Source organism: Notothenia rossii (genome assembly GCF_949606895.1).
Source record: "Notothenia rossii genome assembly, chromosome: 2".
In the NCBI taxonomy this organism is placed as follows: Eukaryota; Metazoa; Chordata; class Actinopteri; order Perciformes; family Nototheniidae; genus Notothenia; species Notothenia rossii.
This window is the reverse complement of record NC_136904.1, coordinates 95,371,767-95,392,825: the sequence shown is the minus strand read 5'-3', so window position 1 is coordinate 95,392,825 and position 21,059 is coordinate 95,371,767. Positions and strand designations below refer to the sequence as shown.

Genomic DNA, 21,059 nt, shown 5'->3' with positions numbered 1-21,059 from the left:
CACGCATGATGACAAGTTTGTGCAGACCACGATAATGACGTTGTATATGCACGTTAAAGAGAGAGAGAGCAAACAATAAAAATACGTAAATTGCATTAAATCAAGGAGGAAATTAAAAGCACCCCGCAAACTATTATCCAATGAGCATATTTCCAGCACTTAAACAATTTCAATAACAGCCCATACCGCCGTTCAAGCCCCCCTATCATGATGAATGAAAACAGTCTGCGTGTTGATGGAATGTACTTTCTTTCTATTGACGAACACGTCCTCATCTTTTGAGGGCGCAATTATTTTTATGTGCGTCCCGTCAATAGCACCGACCGCACCGGGCATACCTGCAATTGCCATGAAGTTGGCTTTGATCCTGTGTAGTTGTTGATTGTCCAAAGGAAACCGGATAAACTGTTGGATGATATGTGGTCTAGAGAGCGCGTTGCACCTCTCAATATGATGCCAATATAAACAAGGTCTTCTGTCGGCTAGGTACATCAATGCCAACCTATGCTGACAGGAAGTGAAGAGTAGAACATATAAAGGTATTGGCTTTAGGGAAATGTCCCAGCAGGATAATGAAGGATCTAATCTATTACATAGCCATTACATTTCTAACTCCAAATGACAGGAAGCAGAAAGCGCATTATACAAATAATAATACTCATAATAATAGCAGACATTTTTTAACAATGACCACAATATCATTATTTTAATAAACCAAATATATAACAATTGAGGAAAATGAGGAAGAACTGATGATTCAAATGTTGTAGTAAAAGTAGTAATGTAGTTAGTGCGTAAATTACTATGGCAACAAATGTGTTCATTTTCTTCATTATTAGTCAATTTGTTTTGGACGAATGCTCCGGGCCAGTGGTTTCAATGGGGGGGCCAGTGATAATACAAGTCCACCGGCACGGAGGGCCAGTGGCATTTTACCCTTAATGTCTACCCCTGCTATGGTTCAGCAATTGTTGGTCGTTTTCTAGGAATTGACACATTTTAAGCTCAAATACTTAGTTCTCTGTTTAAACCTTCAGACACATGTTGACGTGTTTCAGTTCAGCACATCATTTATTTTGTGATGATTTAAAAGTACAATCCACAATAATATACGTACTCGCCTTTATCTTTTTGCCATCTTAGCCTTTTGACCAATTTCTTCATATCACAGTTTTGCATGATGTCACTGTAGGACAATGTTTTAAGGATCTCTTGTCGAGCTGGCTGTCAGTTTGAAATGTCTGGATGAAGATGTAACTGATTTACAAATGTTAAAAAAAATGTTAAAAAATGCCTCTTTTCATCCTCTGTCTGAGGGAAAACCCCCAAAAGCATGACAGGGCGAGCCACGCCCCTTTAAGTTATTTTATTTATTTGTGTCTGCTTCTGAGAAGCTAATGTATAAGTTATACAGTTATTTCTGCAAGAAAATTACAATACAATTACTGTTTAATCTTCACATCTTGTATTCCTGTCCATCATTTTGAGCACCAATTTATAGAAGAGTATCGATAAGAGTATCGAAAAATACCGATACCGATAAGCAGTACCGGTACCGGTACCTGTATCGATAAAATCCTAACGATACCCATCCCTACTCAGGGTTCATTTAGACGCTTCTTGTGAGACTTGTGTTTTGTTTCGGTAAACATGGTTCATATCATCAGTTAGCTGAGTCTCTTCCTGTTGAATGAGCAGGACACATGAATAGTTCATTACATTTTAAGAAGCCCTGAGACACAGTTTTGTGAGAAAAAAACGGGGGAAAGCCCCTTAACAGGTTAAATGGGAATTAAATCATTTTAAGTAATGTTGAGTGTTCCCAAAGCCCAGGTGTTCTGCAGTTTGTGTGGGGCTACTGTACTGTTGCACAGTTTATGCTGTAGAAACTATGTGTAGCTAACCGCACTGAAGATTATGGAGGTATTGATCAGTCTTCTCATATTTTTAAGCCTCAATGTGTCCCCCCCCCTCTAACACCACCAGAAGTCATAATTGAAGGGGTCTTTTCTCAAAACATTTTTACCGGGGGAGCATCCCCCCGAACCCCCCTACTATTGTTTGGTCACCATTTCTACAACCACACCGAAAATATTTTCCACCAGCCGCCACTGCTAGTAGGACAGTAGGGTATAATGAGTTCTTTAAGGTAAGATGGTGCCTGCCCATTAAGGGCTTTGTAGGCCAGAAGAAGAATTTTAAATTCTATCCTGTGTTCTATAGGGAGCCAGTGTAAGGCAGCCAGAACAGGAGTAATGTGGTCCCTTTTCCTAACTCTGGTTAGTACACGAGCTGCAGCATTTTGAATCAGCTGAAGAGACTTGACTGACTTCTTGGTACACCCTGATAATAAGGAGTTACAATAATCCAGCCTTGAAGTAACAAATGCATGGACTAGTTTCTCTGCATCGTTTTGAGGCAAGATATGCCTGATTTTTGCAATGTTACGTAGATGGAAGTAGGCGGTCCTTGAAATTGATTTTATGTGGGCGTTAAAGGATAAATCCTGATCAAATATAACACCAAGATTCCTTACAGTCTCACTGGAGGCCAAATTAATGCCATCCATAGTTAATATATCTTTAGATAATTTGTTTCGTAGATTCTTCGGGCCAAGTACAATAACTTCAGTTTTAGCTGTGTTTAACATCAAAAAGCTTAGTTGGAATCGGGTCTAAGATACACGTTGATGGTTTTGAAGACAGAATCATTGAATTTAATTGTTCAAGGTTTATGGCTGAAAAGTATTCTAGTTTACTATCTAGTGTAATATTAGAACTTACGTTTCCGGGAGCTGTTGATAACACTATACTGGTCAAAGGCAAGAGGTCATTGATTTTGTTTCTAAGAGTAACAATTTTATCGTTAAAAAAGCACATCAAATCATTGCTACTGAGTGCTATGGGAATAGAAGGCTCAGTCGAGCTGTGGCTCTCTGACAGCCTGGCTACAGTGCTGAAAAGAAATCTTGCATTATTCTTATTCTCATCTATTAATGAAGAGTAGTATGCTGCTCTCGCTTTACGCAGTGCTTTCTTATATTCATTGAGAGTAATATGCCAAATTAAACGAGATTCTTCAAGTTTAGTGGAACGCCATATCCTTTCAAGTTGTCTCGTCTTTTGCTTTATTTTGCGGGTTTGGGCATTATGCCATGGAGCTAATCTATGTTGTTTGATTTTCTTCTTTTTCAAAGGAGCAACAGAGTCTCATTTTATTCGCAGCGCATCTGTAGCACTATCAACAACATGATCAATTTGGGGTGGTGTACATTTTGTATAAGTGTCCTCCCCTACATGCAGACATGCTATCGAGTTAAGTATTGGTGGAATCTCTTCCTTAAATGTGGCTATAGCACTAACAGATAGGTTTCTGCTGCAGGAGCTTCTGACTGACGGTACGTCTACACTACAGGCATCAAAAAATGCTTTCAACGCTTCGCCCATTCACTTGAATGGGGTGACGTAGAAGATTTTTAATCTTCGCCGAACTGCATTGTGGGGAGCATGGCATGGCTTTGCAAGCATCACGAGCATCTATCGGCATCAAAAGTTGAACAATGTTCAACTTTTGAGGCTCGATGCTTGGCATCAGCCAATTAAATCCCGTTTATGCAAATCCCGCCAGTGCAAGCGCAGCCAATCAAACCGCGTGCAAGCTGGGAGAGCCAGACCGCAGTTCATTTCCTCATATTCCAAACGAGATATTACGGGAGCAAATCACCCGGTTCTTTACGACCAGAACTATTTACCGGGATACAAACCGGAGGAACCAGGCATGGAGGGAGGTGGCAGAGACAGTGGGTGAAACTGGTAGGTTTTCGCCTGTTTGGAGAGTTTATATCCAGTTTACTTCGTTTTAACATTGCTATTGCTTTGTATGTCGGGGGCGGGAGATTCATGTGATTGGTTGTTGGTCGCGTTGCTCGCAAAAAATCGCCAAGCTTCAGACACGCCCAGCATCAAGATTTTTTGATGCCTGTAGTGTAAACGGGCCCTAATGCTTTGTAGTCTAGTAACAGTACTTCAAAAGTTACTAAGAAATGGTCGGATAAAGCAGGATTATGCGGTTCGACTGTATATATATATATATATACTCACACTGGGGTGACGTCAGGACTCCCTAACCAGCTGTGTGTGTTCAGTTTAAAATGTTTAGATTAGTATTCATTTAGTAGGCGTTTGAGAGCAATTATAACACTTTAAACCTGATGATTTAATACTTCCTCTCTGCAGGATCTCTGAGCACCAATCAGCTCTCAGCATGCAGTCAGAGCTGCTGATTGGGTGGCAGCAGGAGAGGGCGGGGCTTACTCAGGAAGTGAGTCGTCTGCACGAAGATCTGGCCGAGAGTCGAGCTGAGAGAGAAGAGCTGGAGTCAAGAAACAGAGCTCTGAATGAGAGGGTGAGAGAAACAGAGCTCTGAATGAGAGGGTGAGAGAAACAGAGCTCTGAATGAGAGGGTGAGAGAAACAGAGCTCTGAATGAGAGAGAGAGAAACAGAGCTCTGAATGAGAGAGAGAGAAACAGAGCTCTGAATGAGAGGGTGAGAGAAGCAGAGCTCTGAATGAGAGGGTGAGAGAAACAGAGCTCTGAATGAGAGGGTGAGATAAACAGAGCTCTGAATGAGAGGGTGAGAGAAACAGAGCTCTGAATGAGAGGGTGAGAGAAACAGAGCTCTGAATGAGAGAGAGAGAAACAGAGCTCTGAATGAGAGAGAGAGAAACAGAGCTCTGAATGAGAGGATGAGAGAAACAGAGCTCTGAATGAGAGGATGAGAGAAACAGAGCTCTGAATGAGAGGATGAGAGAAACAGAGCTCTGAATGAGAGGGTGAGAGAAACAGAGCTCCGAATGAGAGGGTGAGAGAAACAGAGCTCTGAATGAGAGAGAGAGAAACAGAGCTCTGAATGAGAGAGAGAGAAACAGAGCTCTGAATGAGAGGATGAGAGAAACAGAGCTCTGAATGAGAGGGTGAGAGAAACAGAGCTCTGAATGAGAGGGTGAGAGAAACAGAGCTCTGAATGAGAGGATGAGAGAAACAGAGCTCTGAATGAGAGAGAGAGAAACAGAGCTCTGAATGAGAGAGAGAGAAACAGAGCTCTGAATGAGAGAGAGAGAAACAGAGCTCTGAATGAGAGGATGAGAGAAACAGAGCTCTGAATGAGAGGGTGAGAAACAGAGCTCTGAATGAGAGAGAGAGAAACAGAGCTCTGAATGAGAGGGTGAGAGAAACAGAGCTCTGAATGAGAGAGAGAGAAACAGAGCTCTGAATGAGAGGGTGAGAGAAACAGAGCTCTGAATGAGAGGGTGAGAAACAGAGCTCTGAATGAGAGAGAGAGAAACAGAGCTCTGAATGAGAGGGTGAGAGAAACAGAGCTCTGAATGAGAGAGAGAGAAACAGAGCTCTGAATGAGAGGGTGAGAGAAGCAGAGCTCTGAATGAGAGGGTGAGAAACAGAGCTCTGAATGAGAGTGAGAGAAACAGAGCTCTGAATGAGAGTGAGAGAAACAGAGCTCTGAATGAGAGGGTGAGAGAAGCAGAGCTCTGAATGAGAGGGTGAGAGAAACAGATGAATGAGAGAGAGAGAGAGAAACAGAGCTCTGAATGAGAGGGTGAGAGAAACAGATGAATGAGAGAGAGAGAGAAGCAGAGCTCTGAATGAGAGAGAGAGAGAGAGAAACAGATGAATGAGAGAGAGAGAAACAGATGAATGAGAGAGAGAGAGAAAAAGATGAATGAGAGAGAGAGAGAAACAGATGAATGAGAGAGAGAAACAGATGAATGAGAGAGAGAAAGAGAAACAGATGAATGAGAGAGAGAAAGAAAAACAGATGAATGAGAGACAGAGAGAGAGAAACAGATGAATGAGAGAGAGAGATACAGATGAATGAGAGAGAGAAACAGATGAATGAAAGAGAGAGAGAAACAGATGAATGAGAGAGAGAGAGAAACAGATGAATGAGAGAGAGAAACAGATGAATGAAAGAGAGAGAGAAACAGATGAATGAGAGAGAGAGAGAAACAGATGAATGAGAGAGAGAGATAAAGATGAATGAGAGAGAGAGAGAGAAAAAGAGGAATGAGAGAGAGAGAGAAATAGATTAATGAGAGAGAGAGATAAAGATGAATGAGAGAGAGAGAGAGAAAAAGAGGAATGAGAGAGAGAGAGAAACAGATGAATGAGAGAGAGAAACAGATGAATGAAAGAGAGAGAGAAACAGATGAATGAGAGAGAGAGAGAAACAGATGAATGAGAGAGAGAAACAGATGAATGAAAGAGAGAGAGAAACAGATGAATGAGAGAGAGAGAGAAACAGATGAATGAGAGAGAGAGATAAAGATGAATGAGAGAGAGAGAGAGAAAAAGAGGAATGAGAGAGAGAAATAGATTAATGAGAGAGAGAGATAAAGATGAATGAGAGAGAGAGAGAGAAAAAGATTAATGAGAGAGAGAGATAAAGATGAATGAGAGAGAGAGAGAGAAAAAGAGGAATGAGAGAGAGAGAGAAACAGATGAATGAGAGAGAGAGAAACAGATGAATGAGAGAGAGAGATACAGATGAATGAGAGAGAGAGAGAGAAACAGATGAATGAGAGAGAGAGAGAAATAGATTAATGAGAGAGAGAGAAACAGATGAATGAGAGAGAGAAATAGATTAATGAGAGAGAGAGAAACAGATGAATGAGAGAGAAAGAGAGAGAAACAGATGAATGAGAAAGAGAAACAGATGAATGAGAAAGAGAGAGAAACAGATGAATGAGAGAGAGAGAGAAACAGATGAATGAGAAAGAGAAACAGATGAATGAGAGAGAGAGAGAAACAGATGAATGAGAGAGAGAGAGAAACAGATGAATGAGAGAGAGAGAGAAACAGATGAATGAGAAAGAGAAACAGATGAATGAGAGAGAGAGAGAAACAGATGAATGAGAGAGAGAGAGAGAGAGAAACAGATGAATGAGAGAGAGAGAGAGAGAGAAACAGATGAATGAGAAAGAGAAACAGATGAATGAGAGAGAGAGAGAAACAGATGAATGAGAGAGAGAGAGAAACAGATGAATGAGAGAGAGAGAGAAACAGATGAATGAGAAAGAGAAACAGATGAATGAGAGAGAGAGAGAAACAGATGAATGAGAGAGAGAGAGAAACAGATGAATGAGAGAGAGAGAAACAGATGAATGAGAAAGAGAAACAGATGAATGAGAGAGAGAGAGAAACAGATGAATGAGAGAGAGAGAGAAACAGATGAATGAGAGAGAGAGAGAGAGAGAAACAGATGAATGAGAGAGAGAGAGAGAGAGAAACAGATGAATGAGAAAGAGAAACAGATGAATGAGAGAGAGAGAGAAACAGATGAATGAGAGAGAGAGAGAAACAGATGAATGAGAGAGAGAGAGAAACAGATGAATGAGAAAGAGAAACAGATGAATGAGAGAGAGAGAGAAACAGATGAATGAGAGAGAGAGAGAAACAGATGAATGAGAGAGAGAGAAACAGATGAATGAGAAAGAGAAACAGATGAATGAGAGAGAGAGAGAAACAGATGAATGAGAGAGAGAGAGAAACAGATGAATGAGAGAGAGAGAGAGAGAGAAACAGATGAATGAGAGAGAGAAACAGATGAATGAGAGAGAGAGAGAGAAACAGATGAATGAGAGAGAGAGAGAAACAGATGAATGAGTTATCAAAGACAACATGTCCCCCCCCCCCCTCTCTCCCTCCAGCTGTCCCAGGCGGTGCGCCCCCCCCTCCTCTCCCTGCAGGGGGAGAGAGATCAGAGAGAGAGGAAGAGCCGGGCGAGAGAGGGGAGAGAGAGAGAGGCCAGACAGGCTCTGCTCATACACCGCCTGCAGAACAAGGTGAGTCACACCTGTGAGGAAGAGTTAATGCAGACAGATATAACAGGTGTGTGTTTCAGTGTGTAACAGGTGTGTTTCAGTGTGTAACAGGTGTGTGTTTCAGTGTGTAACAAGTGTGTGTTTCAGTGTGTAACAGGTGTGTGTGTTTCAGTGTGTAACAGGTGTGTTTCAGTGTGTAACAGGTGTGTGTTTCAGTGTGTAACAGGTGTGTGTGTTTCAGTGTGTAACAGGTGTGTGTTTCAGTGTGTAACAGGTGTGTGTTTCAGTGTGTAACAGGTGTGTGTGTTTCAGTGTGTAACAGGTGTGTGTTTCAGTGTGTAACAGGTGTGTGTTTCAGTGTGTAACAGGTGTGTGTTTCAGTGTGTAACAGGTGTGTGTTTCAGTGTGTAACAGGTGTGTGTTTCAGTGTGTAACAGGTGTGTGTGTTTCAGTGTGTAACAGGTGTGTTTCAGTGTGTAACAGGTGTGTGTTTCAGTGTGTAACAGGTGTGTGTGTTTCAGTGTGTAACAGGTGTGTGTTTCAGTGTGTAACAGGTGTGTGTTTCAGTGTGTAACAGGTGTGTGTGTTTCAGTGTGTAACAGGTGTGTGTTTCAGTGTGTAACAGGTGTGTGTTTCAGTGTGTAACAGGTGTGTGTTTCAGTGTGTAACAGGTGTGTGTTTCAGTGTGTAACAGGTGTGTGTTTCAGTGTGTAACAGGTGTGTGTGTTTCAGTGTGTAACAGGTGTGTGTTTCAGTGTGTAACAGGTGTGTGTTTCAGTGTGTAACAGGTGTGTGTTTCAGTGTGTAACAGGTGTGTGTTTCCGTGTGTAACAGGTGTGTGTTTCAGTGTGTAACAGGTGTGTGTTTCAGTGTGTAACAGGTGTGTGTGTTTCAGTGTGTAACAGGTGTGTGTTTCAGTGTGTAACAGGTGTGTGTTTCAGTGTGTAACAGGTGTGTGTTTCAGTGTGTAACAGGTGTGTGTTTCAGTGTGTAACAGGTGTGTTTCAGTGTGTAACAGGTGTGTGTTTCAGTGTGTAACAGGTGTGTTTCAGTGTGTAACAGGTGTGTGTTTCAGTGTGTAACAGGTGTGTGTTTCAGTGTGTAACAGGTGTGTGTGTTTCAGTGTGTAACAGGTGTGTGTTTCAGTGTGTAACAGGTGTGTGTTTCAGTGTGTAACAGGTGTGTGTTTCAGTGTGTAACAGGTGTGTGTTTCCGTGTGTAACAGGTGTGTGTTTCAGTGTGTAACAGGTGTGTGTTTCAGTGTGTAACAGGTGTGTGTGTTTCAGTGTGTAACAGGTGTGTGTTTCAGTGTGTAACAGGTGTGTGTTTCAGTGTGTAACAGGTGTGTGTTTCAGTGTGTAACAGGTGTGTTTCAGTGTGTAACAGGTGTGTGTTTCAGTGTGTAACAGGTGTGTGTTTCAGTGTGTAACAGGTGTGTTTCAGTGTGTAACAGGTGTGTTTCAGTGTGTAACAGGTGTGTGTTTCCGTGTGTAACAGGTGTGTTTCCGTGTGTAACAGGTGTGTGTTTCAGTGTGTAACAGGTGTGTGTTTCAGTGTGTAACAGGTGTGTTTCCGTGTGTAACAGGTGTGTTTCAGTGTGTAACAGGTGTGTGTTTCAGTGTGTAACAGGTGTGTGTTTCAGTGTGTAACAGGTGTGTTTCAGTGTGTAACAGGTGTGTTTCAGTGTGTAACAGGTGTGTGTTTCCGTGTGTAACAGGTGTGTTTCCGTGTGTAACAGGTGTGTTTCAGTGTGTAACAGGTGTGTGTTTCCGTGTGTAACAGGTGTGTGTTTCCGTGTGTAACAGGTGTGTGTTTCAGTGTGTAACAGGTGTGTGTTTCAGTGTGTAACAGGTGTGTGTTTCAGTGTGTAACAGGTGTGTTTCAGTGTGTAACAGGTGTGTGTTTCAGTGTGTAACAGGTGTGTGTTTCAGTGTGTAACAGGTGTGTTTCAGTGTGTAACAGGTGTGTGTTTCCGTGTGTAACAGGTGTGTTTCAGTGTGTAACAGGTGTGTGTTTCCGTGTGTAACAGGTGTGTTTCAGTGTGTAACAGGTGTGTGTTTCAGTGTGTAACAGGTGTGTGTTTCAGTGTGTAACAGGTGTGTGTTTCCGTGTGTAACAGGTGTGTTTCAGTGTGTAACAGGTGTGTGTTTCAGTGTGTAACAGGTGTGTGTTTCAGTGTGTAACAGGTGTGTGTTTCAGTGTGTAACAGGTGTGTGTTTCAGTGTGTAACAGGTGTGTTTCCGTGTGTAACAGGTGTGTTTCAGTGTGTAACAGGTGTGTGTTTCCGTGTGTAACAGGTGTGTTTCAGTGTGTAACAGGTGTGTGTTTCAGTGTGTAACAGGTGTGTGTTTCAGTGTGTAACAGGTGTGTGTTTCCGTGTGTAACAGGTGTGTGTTTCAGTGTGTAACAGGTGTGTGTGTTTCAGTGTGTAACAGGTGTGTTTCAGTGTGTAACAGGTGTGTTTCAGTGTGTAACAGGTGTGTTTCAGTGTGTAACAGGTGTGTGTGTTTCAGTGTGTAACAGGTGTGTTTCAGTGTGTAAGTAACAGGTGTGTTTCAGTGTGTAACAGGTGTGTGTTTCAGTGTGTAACAGGTGTGTGTTTCCGTGTGTAACAGGTGTGTGTTTCCGTGTGTAACAGGTGTGTGTTTCAGTGTGTAACAGGTGTGTGTTTCCGTGTGTAACAGGTGTGTGTTTCCGTGTGTAACAGGTGTGTGTTTCAGTGTGTAACAGGTGTGTGTTTCAGTGTGTAACAGGTGTGTGTTTCAGTGTGTAACAGGTGTGTGTTTCAGTGTGTAACAGGTGTGTGTGTTTCAGTGTGTAACAGGTGTGTTTCAGTGTGTAACAGGTGTGTTTCAGTGTGTAACAGGTGTGTGTTTCCGTGTGTAACAGGTGTGTGTTTCAGTGTGTAACAGGTGTGTGTTTCAGTGTGTAACAGGTGTGTGTTTCAGTGTGTAACAGGTTTGTGTTTCAGTGTGTAACAGGTGTGTGTTTCAGTGTGTAACAGGTGTGTGTTTCAGTGTGTAACAGGTGTGTGTTTCAGTGTGTAACAGGTGTGTGTTTCCGTGTGTAACAGGTGTGTGTTTCAGTGTGTAACAGGTGTGTGTTTCAGTGTGTAACAGGTGTGTGTTTCAGTGTGTAACAGGTGTGTGTGTTTCAGTGTGTAACAGGTGTGTGTGTTTCAGTGTGTAACAGGTGTGTTTCAGTGTGTAACAGGTGTGTGTTTCAGTGTGTAACAGGTGTGTGTGTTTCAGTGTGTAACAGGTGTGTGTGTTTCAGTGTGTAACAGGTGTGTTTCAGTGTGTAACAGGTGTGTGTTTCAGTGTGTAACAGGTGTGTGTTTCAGTGTGTAACAGGTGTGTGTTTCAGTGTGTAACAGGTGTGTGTTTCCGTGTGTAACAGGTGTGTGTTTCAGTGTGTAACAGGTGTGTGTTTCAGTGTGTAACAGGTGTGTGTTTCAGTGTGTAACAGGTGTGTGTGTTTCAGTGTGTAACAGGTGTGTGTGTTTCAGTGTGTAACAGGTGTGTTTCAGTGTGTAACAGGTGTGTGTTTCAGTGTGTAACAGGTGTGTGTGTTTCAGTGTGTAACAGGTGTGTGTGTTTCAGTGTGTAACAGGTGTGTTTCAGTGTGTAACAGGTGTGTGTTTCAGTGTGTAACAGGTGTGTGTGTTTCAGTGTGTAACAGGTGTGTGTGTTTCAGTGTGTAACAGGTGTGTTTCAGTGTGTAACAGGTGTGTGTTTCAGTGTGTAACAGGTGTGTGTTTCAGTGTTTGACAGGTGTGTGTTTCCGTGTGTAACAGGTGTGTTTCAGTGTGTAACAGGTGTGTGTTTCAGTGTGTAACAGGTGTGTGTTTCAGTGTGTAACAGGTGTGTGTTTCAGTGTGTAACAGGTGTGTGTTTCAGTGTGTGACAAGTGTGTGTTTCAGTGTGTAACAGGTGTGTGTGTTTCAGTGTGTAACAGGTGTGTTTCAGTGTGTAACAGGTGTGTGTTTCAGTGTGTAACAGGTGTGTGTTTCAGTGTGTAACAGGTGTGTTTCAGTGTGTAACAGGTGTGTGTTTCAGTGTGTAACAGGTGTGTGTTTCAGTGTGTGTTTCAGTGTGTAACAGGTGTGTGTTTCAGTGTGTAACAGGTGTGTGTTTCAGTGTGTAACAGGTGTGTGTTTCAGTGTGTAACAGGTGTGTTTCCGTGTGTTACAGGTGTGTTTCCGTGTGTAACAGGTGTGTGTGTTTCAGTGTGTAACAGGTGTGTTTCCGTGTGTAACAGGTGTGTGTGTTTCAGTGTGTAACAGGTGTGTGTTTCAGTGTGTAACAGGTGTGTGTTTCAGTGTGTAACAGGTGTGTGTTTCAGTGTGTGACAAGTGTGTGTTTCAGTGTGTAACAGGTGTGTGTGTTTCAGTGTGTAACAGGTGTGTTTCAGTGTGTAACAGGTGTGTGTTTCAGTGTGTAACAGGTGTGTGTTTCAGTGTGTAACAGGTGTGTTTCAGTGTGTAACAGGTGTGTGTTTCAGTGTGTAACAGGTGTGTGTTTCAGTGTGTGTTTCAGTGTGTAACAGGTGTGTGTTTCAGTGTGTAACAGGTGTGTGTTTCAGTGTGTAACAGGTGTGTTTCCGTGTGTTACAGGTGTGTTTCCGTGTGTAACAGGTGTGTGTGTTTCAGTGTGTAACAGGTGTGTTTCCGTGTGTAACAGGTGTGTTTCAGTGTGTAACAGGTGTGTTTCAGTGTGTAACAGGTGTGTGTTTCAGTGTGTAACAGGTGTGTTTCAGTGTGTAACAGGTGTGTGTTTCAGTGTGTAACAGGTGTGTGTTTCTGTGTGTAACAGGTGTGTGTTTCCGTGTGTAACAGGTGTGTTTCAGTGTGTAACAGGTGTGTTTTTCAGTGTGTAACAGGTGTGTGTTTCCGTGTGTAACAGGTGTGTTTCCGTGTGTAACAGGTGTGTTTCAGTGTGTAACAGGTGTGCGTTTCAGTGTGTAACAGGTGTGTGTTTCCGTGTGTAACAGGTGTGTGTTTCCGTGTGTAACAGGTGTGTTTCAGTGTGTAACAGGTGTGTGTTTCAGTGTGTAACAGGTGTGTTTCAGTGTGTAACAGGTGTGTTTCAGTGTGTAACAGGTGTGTGTTTCAGTGTGTAACAGGTGTGTTTCAGTGTGTAACAGGTGTGTGTTTCAGTGTGTAACAGGTGTGTTTCAGTGTGTAACAGGTGTGTGTTTCAGTGTGTAACAGGTGTGTGTTTCAGTGTGTAACAGGTGTGTGTGTTTCAGTGTGTAACAGGTGTGTGTTTCAGTGTGTAACAGGTGTGTGTGTTTCAGTGTGTAACAGGTGTGTGTTTCAGTGTGTAACAGGTGTGTGTTTCAGTGTGTAACAGGTGTGTGTGTTTCAGTGTGTAACAGGTGTGTGTTTCAGTGTGTAACAGGTGTGTGTGTTTCAGTGTGTAACAGGTGTGTGTGTTTCCGTGTGTAACAGGTGTGTGTTTCAGTGTGTAACAGGTGTGTGTTTCAGTGTGTAACAGGTGTGTGTTTCCGTGTGTAACAGGTGTGTTTCCGTGTGTAACAGGTGTGTGTTTCAGTGTGTAACAGGTGTGTGTTTCAGTGTGTAACAGGTGTGTGTGTTTCAGTGTGTAACAGGTGTGTTTCAGTGTGTAACAGGTGTGTTTCAGTGTGTAACAGGTGTGTTTCAGTGTGTAACAGGTGTGTGTGTTTCAGTGTGTAACAGGTGTGTTTCAGTGTGTAACAGGTGTGTGTTTCAGTGTGTAACAGGTGTGTTTCTGTGTGTAACAGGTGTGTGTTTCCGTGTGTAACAGGTGTGTGTTTCCGTGTGTAACAGGTGTGTGTTTCCGTGTGTAACAGGTGTGTGTTTCAGTGTGTAACAGGTGTGTGTGTTTCAGTGTGTAACAGGTGTGTTTCAGTGTGTAACAGGTGTGTGTTTCAGTGTGTAACAGGTGTGTGTGTTTCAGTGTGTAACAGGTGTGTGTTTCAGTGTGTAACAGGTGTGTGTTTCAGTGTGTAACAGGTGTGTGTGTTTCAGTGTGTAACAGGTGTGTTTCAGTGTGTAACAGGTGTGTTTCCGTGTGTAACAGGTGTGTGTTTCAGTGTGTAACATGTGTGTTTCAGTGTGTAACAGGTGTGTGTTTCAGTGTGTAACAGGTGTGTTTCAGTGTGTAACAGGTGTGTGTTTCAGTGTGTAACAGGTGTGTGTTTCCGTGTGTAACAGGTGTGTTTCAGTGTGTAACAGGTGTGTTTCCGTGTGTAACAGGTGTGTGTTTCCGTGTGTAACAGGTGTGTTTCCGTGTGTAACAGGTGTGTTTCCGTGTGTAACAGGTGTGTGTGTTTCAGTGTGTAACAGGTGTGTTTCAGTGTGTAACAGGTGTGTGTGTTTCAGTGTGTAACAGGTGTGTTTCCGTGTGTAACAGGTGTGTTTCAGTGTGTAACAGGTGTGTGTGTTTCAGTGTGTAACAGGTGTGTTTCCGTGTGTAACAGGTGTGTGTTTCAGTGTGTAACAGGTGTGTTTCAGTGTGTAACAGGTGTGTTTCCGTGTGTAACAGGTGTGTTTGTTTCAGTGTGTAACAGGTGTGTGTTTCGGTGTGTGTTTCAGTGTGTAACAGGTGTGTTTCAGTGTGTAACAGGTGTGTTTGTTTCAGTGTGTAACAGCTGTGTGTTTCAGTGTGTAACAGGTGTGTTTCAGTGTGTAACAGGTGTGTTTGTTTCAGTGTGTAACAGGTGTGTGTTTCAGTGTGTAACAGGTGTGTGTGTTTCAGTGTGTAACAGGTGTGTTTCAGTGTGTAACAGGTGTGTTTCAGTGTGTAACAGGTGTGTGTGTTTCAGTGTTTAACAGGTGTGTTTCAGTGTGTAACAGGTGTGTGTTTCAGTGTGTAACAGGTGTGTGTTTCAGTGTTTAACAGGTGTGTTTCAGTGTGTAACAGGTGTGTTTGTTTCAGTGTTTAACAGGTGTGTGTGTTTCAGTGTTTAACAGGTGTGTTTCAGTGTGTAACAGGTGTGTTTGTTTCAGTGTGTAACAGGTGTGTGTTTCAGTGTGTAGCAGGTGTGTGTTTCAGTGTGTAACAGGTGTGTGTTTCAGTGTGTAACAGGTGTGTGTGTTTCAGTGTGTAACAGGTGTGTTTGTTTCAGTGTGTAACAGGTGTGTGTTTCTGTGTGTAATAGGTGTGTGTTTCAGTGTGTAACAGGTGTGTGTTTCAGTGTGTAACAGGTGTGTTTCTGTGTGTAACAGGTGTGTGTTTCAGTGTGTAACAGGTGTGTGTTTCAGTGTGTAACAGGTGTGTTTCATTGTGTAACAGGTGTGTGTGTTTCAGTGTGTAACAGGTGTGCGTTTCAGTGTGTAACAGGTGTTTGTTTCAGTGTGTAACAGGTGTGTGTTTCAGTGTGTAACAGGTGTGTTTCATTGTGTAACAGGTGTGTGTGTTTCAGTGTGTAACAGGTGTGCGTTTCAGTGTGTAACAGGTGTGTGTTTCAGTGTGTAACAGGTGTGTGTTTCAGTGTGTAACAGGTGTGTTTCTGTGTGTAACAGGTGTGTGTTTCAGTGTGTAACAGGTGTGTGTGTTTCAGTGTTTAACAGGTGTGTTTCAGTGTGTAACAGGTGTTTGTTTCAGTGTGTAACAGGTGTGCGTTTCAGTGTGTAACAGGTGTATTTCAGTGTGTAACAGGTGTGTGTTTCAGTGTGTAACAGGTGTGTTTCAGTGTGTAACAGGTGTGTTTGTTTCAGTGTGTAACAGGTGTGTGTTTCAGTGTGTAACAGGTGTGTGTTTCAGTGTGTAACAGGTGTGTGTTTCAGTGTGTAACAGGTGTGTTTAATTGTGTAACAGGTGTGTGTGTTTCAGTGTGTAACAGGTGTGTTTCCGTGTGTAACAGGTGTGTGTTTCAGTGTGTAACAGGTGTGTTTCCGTGTGTAACAGGTGTGTTTCAGTGTGTAACAGGTGTGTGTTTCAGTGTGTAACAGGTGTGTTTCAGTGTGTAACAGGTGTGTGTTTCAGTGTGTAACAGGTGTGTTTGTTTCAGTGTGTAACAGGTGTGTGTTTCAGTGTGTAACAGGTGTGTGTTTCAGTGTGTAACAGGTGTGTGTGTTTCAGTGTGTAACAGGTGTGTGTTTCAGTGTGTAACAGGTGTGTGTTTCAGTGTGTAACAGGTGTATTTCAGTGTGTAACAGGTGTGTGTTTCAGTGTGTAACAGGTGTATTTCAGTGTGTAACAGGTGTGTGTTTCAGTGTGTAACAGGTGTGTGTGTTTCAGTGTTTAACAGGTGTGTTTCAGTGTGTAACAGGTGTGTTTGTTTCAGTGTGTAACAGGTGTTTGTTTCAGTGTGTAACAGGTGTGCGTTTCAGTGTGTAACAGGTGTGTTTAATTGTGTAACAGGTGTGTGTGTTTCAGTGTGTAGCAGGTGTTTGTTTCAGTGTGTAACAGGTGTGCGTTTCAGTGTGTAACAGGTGTGTTTAATTGTGTAACAGGTGTGTGTGTTTCAGTGTGTAACAGGTGTGTTTCCGTGTGTAACAGGTGTGTGTTTCAGTGTGTAACAGGTGTGTGTTTCAGTGTGTAACAGGTGTGTGTTTCCGTGTGTAACAGGTGTGTGTTTCAGTGTGTAACAGGTGTGTGTTTTTTTGCAGGTGTTGGAGTACAGAGGGCGCTGTAAACACCTAGACGATCAGCTGCAGGACGAACACACGCAGCTGATACACACTCAGGTACTACACACACACACACACACACACACACACACACACACACACACACACACACACACACACACACAGCTGATACACACAGAGCTGATACACACACAGGTAACACACACATACACACACACACGCAGGTACTACACACACACACACACACACACACACACACACACACACACACATACACACACACACACACATAGTGCTGTGTACCTGGACTCACATTCAGGTTCAGGTCCGGACTCAAGTCCAGAGGTTCAGGTTCAGGTCCGGACTTATAAGTCCGGACTTGTGTCAAGTTGTGTGAGTAACTAAAGTGAACTTATTGTGAGCTAATTATCAATTGAAAATAAACTCATAATCAACTCAAATTCAAACTCGTCAGGTTTATTGTGCCCCCTTCCAACTTGTGTCTACACCATGTCTTTTCTAGAACTCTACATGTGTTACTTACTACACAACACAACTACATACATAGTGATGTACATACAAGACTCAATATGCAAGAGTACAAGTCTATGTGTTCTTGTTCAAGAACAACAGCATATTGACATTGTCTGGGTGAAGTGTTGCTCTTTCGGCAGACACTATATCACCATACATACAAAGGAGTTAGCTTAGCTACACTACCATATATGGCAACCAGTATCCCACGCTGTCAGTAAGCTACACTTCCATATATGGCAACCAGCATCCCACGCTGTCAGTGTCCACGATGTCTAAGCCAGCTTCCCTTGACGTCACACAGATCTCGCGAGCAGTTGCGATATTTTGCGAGACTTCGTGAGCTCAGTAATGGCCGCCATATCAGAAGCCAAAACAATGTTTTTCGTCTTTTCTCAGCGCAAATTTCTCGATCTATGGAAGGTTTTAGATGGTTTAGAACACAAAGGAGGATATACGTAAGTACCGGTTCCCGACGTTCCGGTTTTAACCGGACTTGAACCGAAACTTTTTACAAGTCCAGTACCGGTTCGGCGTACCGGTACGCAGCACTACACACAGCTGATAAACGTTAGTGTTTACTTTCTCCGTCTTTATATGTAGATATGACTTTTTCTCCATTAATCTCCATCACGTTGTTTCCATAGCAACAACAACTTCCTGTCAACAGCGCTAACTCTCCTTCAAATTAAAAGCATGTCCATACAAAATAGAAAGCCAAGCCAAATTACACTTAAGACATATACAACTGCAACGAAAGTTACACACACAATGCAATATCCTTTTCAATTTCAAAGAACACAAATTGGGTTATTTACATTAACAAATAACTATAAACAACAATACTGTAGAATAACAAAAAGAATGCCGTGAATAAACCGAAATACACGTGTTGAAGCGGTTCGCTGCTGATTACTACGCACCCCCCCCCCCCCTTTACGCTACGAATATTTGAATATTTGCTGCTGATTACTACAGAATATCCGGAGCCCGAAAAATGGTATTCGGAACAGCCCTAGTTACCACACACACACAGCTGATACACACAGTGTGTACTTACACCTGTCGGCCACCATACTGAGGGACTCGGAGGCACATGTTTGTATTATTGATGTTGTGTATTGTTAATTCAGCTGTTGTTGTTGTTTTGCAGCTGAGGATCAGAGATGAGCACAACGACTCTCTGGAGAGCGCCCTCATCAGACTGGAGGAGGAACAGCAGAGGTGGGATCAGAGCTTTTATTTTGAAGTCGTTCATGAAGAGCTTTTATTTTTGAAGTAATTTCTTACTAACTTCTATCTCCTTCAGATCTGGCGGTCTGGCGGAAACAAACGCTCTCCTCCGGGAGCAGCTCGGCCAATCAGAGCAGGCCAAGGAGGCCCTGAGGGAGGACCTGCAGAAGCTGACGACCGATTGGAGCAGAGCGGTGGAGCAGGCGGGGCAAAGAGAGGATGATTGGCTGAGAGAGAGGGAGGTCTGTGTTTCCTTTTATTGAGTTTTCTAAACGACGTTTTGGTGGATTTCTCTTTGAAACTAAGTGTGTGTGTGTGTGTGTGTGTGTGTGTGTGTGTGTGTGTGTGTGTGTGTGTGTGTGTGTGTGTGTGTGTGTGTGTGTGTGTGTGTGTGTGTGTGTGTGTGTGTGTGTGTGTGTGTGTGTGTGTGTGTGTGTGTGTGTGTGTGTGTGTGTGTGTGTGTGTGTGTGTGTGTGTGTGTGTAGTTTCTGTCGGGTCATGTGGGTCAGCAGCAGGATCGGTTGCTGTCGGTCTGGAGGTCGATGGTTGCTCTGAGGAGACAGTGTCACATTGTGAAAACAGCCACTGACAGGTAAGCTGTGTTGCCATCGACCATCAATAAACTTGACTACTAATCCAGAGTGGAGCAATGTGGAAACATCTGATGAGACGTGTTGATGTTCACCTTCGTGACTCAAGGTGTTCAGGAAGGTAGTTGGGGTTAATTAAGATGGGCAACCTAAAATAAGTTTAACAATCTGATAGAAGTTAACCCACCTGATGAAAGTTAACCCACCTGATGAAAGTTAACCCACCTGATGAAAGTTAACCCACCTGTCTCTGTCTGCAGGGATCTTTGGAAGTTGAGGGCGGAGTTTTCCCGTGTCTCCTCCTCTCTCCTCTCCGGCTGTGACTCTGTCTCCTCCTCCCTGAGGCTCAGAGCTCCTCCCCTTCCTCCTCTTCCTCCCCCTCTCTCCTCCACCCTGCTCCTGCCTCACTCCTCTTCCTCACCCTCTCCTCCTCTCATCTCCTCCTCCACCCTGGGAAGCTTCTCCTTAGGGGAGCTGGAGGACAGAGAGGAGGTAAAGAAGGAGCAGAGAAGGAGTGAGGAGTTGAAGCTTCTTCACGAGTCAGCGGTTTCTCAGCTGACTCGACGGTATGTTTATCTATCAGATGTTTGGATGTATTACGTGTTGACTGTGGAATAACTCTTTTCTGTGTCCGTCCCCTCTGTGCACCTCCTCATGATACCCGTCTGTCTCTCAGCATCGCAGAGCTGTCTGTCTGTCTGCAGGCGGAGGAGGCGCAGAGGGAGGAGAGAGAGAAGGAGTTGCAGAGCTTCACTCAGGCTGTGGTCAAACTGGTGAGGCTCAGAGCAAACTGCTCACTTCTCAGATCTTCTTTTTCATCTTCAACTTTTTCATACCATTTTTTCATTCCTCAGATTTCTGTTTTCTCAGACTTTACATTTTACTCAGAATGTTATATTTTTCCAGGACTTGACATTTGTATTAAAAATTACTTATTTTCTCAGATTTCTGACTTTTTTCTCATAATAAAGTGATATTCAGTACTGTGTGTGTGTGTGTGTGTGTGTGTGTGTGTGTGTGTGTGTGTGTGTGTGTGTGTGTGTGTGTGTGTGTGTTTCAGTCCAGGGTCCTGAGCAGCAGCAGTGTGTGTGTCTCTACAGACGTGTCCTCGCTGCTGTCCGTCCTCTTGCTCACAGAGAGCGCCATGCAGAGGACGAACCAGGAACTGCAGGTCAGATACTACATCATATATAACTTCAATATTCAGTGTGTGACAGAGGTAGAACGACTAAAGTGTGTGTGTGTGTCAGGGTGGGATTTTCACGGCGGCCATGGCCGTCGTAGCCCCTCGGTCTGGCCGTTATGCCCCACAAATAATTGTACGTCCTACGGCCACTATGGCCTGTGTGCCCCTCACTCTGTCAAAAGTTGTGTTTTCTGAACTGCATTATGCTGCGTTCACAACGGACGCGATGCGAATATTCTCATCGCTCTAACCGCTGGAGTTTCAACGCGGCTGCCAGCTGTGTTCACTCCTGTCATTCAAACAGGATGCGCTGGAGAGGGGGCGGGGCTTATATCCGTGTAAATACTGTGGTGGAAACCAACTACGACAAAATTAACCAATTTGACCGTGATTTAATTGTAATACACGTTTCTAAATGATGCTGAAGTAACTACATACTGATACCGGTTAGTAAAAACATGAATTAATGCTTTGACAAGTCTGCAGACAAGACGGCAAGTGAAAAACCTTTTAAAATGCGCGTTTTGTGAATGGATCAATCAGGCTGAACTAACCTGTAGCTGCTCCGTCCACGCTCACAACAACGTCCTAAAGACAGAATTACAGCAGCGACTGTATTCGCCATGACAGTCTGTGGTTTGTTCATGTTTAACTTTTGTCTAGTTTCTGAACAGAGCTGTGAGGAGTTGATTAAAGAGACACACGCATGCACATACACACACACACACACACACACACACACACACACACACACACACACACACACACACACACACACACACACACACACACACACACTCACACTCACACTCACACTCACACTCACACAGACACACACACACTTTTGCATTTCAAAGTATTGCTTGTTCATACAGTTGGATGTTGGAGCTTCACTGTGATGAATGTGCAGAGTTTGACCCTTGACGGCTGTTTCTTCTGAAAATGAATATATTTGTTACATATTAATAGAATTTTTGATTTTTAGATTTCATTTCGGATTTGTGAATGGGAGAATTAGTAGATGGAAAACATACCAAACACTAATTATTGAAAGTAAAGTATTTCGTTTTATATACGGTAATACTAAGGAGGCATAGG

At 43.2% G+C, this 21,059-nt stretch overlaps 1 protein-coding gene across 1 annotated transcript in view; it reads left to right on the top strand.

The window, feature by feature from the left end:
* Nucleotides 1-21,059, top strand: part of LOC307029783 (uncharacterized protein) — a 55,548-nt gene that overhangs the window by 1,190 nt on the left and 33,299 nt on the right. The window contains exons 2-10 of the mRNA XM_079665866.1: nucleotides 4,236-4,404; nucleotides 7,724-7,858; nucleotides 16,437-16,514; nucleotides 18,106-18,176; nucleotides 18,262-18,427; nucleotides 18,671-18,777; nucleotides 19,036-19,341; nucleotides 19,452-19,548; nucleotides 19,836-19,946. Of these exons, the coding sequence (XP_079521992.1) occupies nucleotides 4,264-4,404; nucleotides 7,724-7,858; nucleotides 16,437-16,514; nucleotides 18,106-18,176; nucleotides 18,262-18,427; nucleotides 18,671-18,777; nucleotides 19,036-19,341; nucleotides 19,452-19,548; nucleotides 19,836-19,946 (1,212 nt within the window). The 5' untranslated portion in view covers nucleotides 4,236-4,263. The remainder of the gene's footprint in view (nucleotides 1-4,235; nucleotides 4,405-7,723; nucleotides 7,859-16,436; nucleotides 16,515-18,105; nucleotides 18,177-18,261; nucleotides 18,428-18,670; nucleotides 18,778-19,035; nucleotides 19,342-19,451; nucleotides 19,549-19,835; nucleotides 19,947-21,059) is intronic.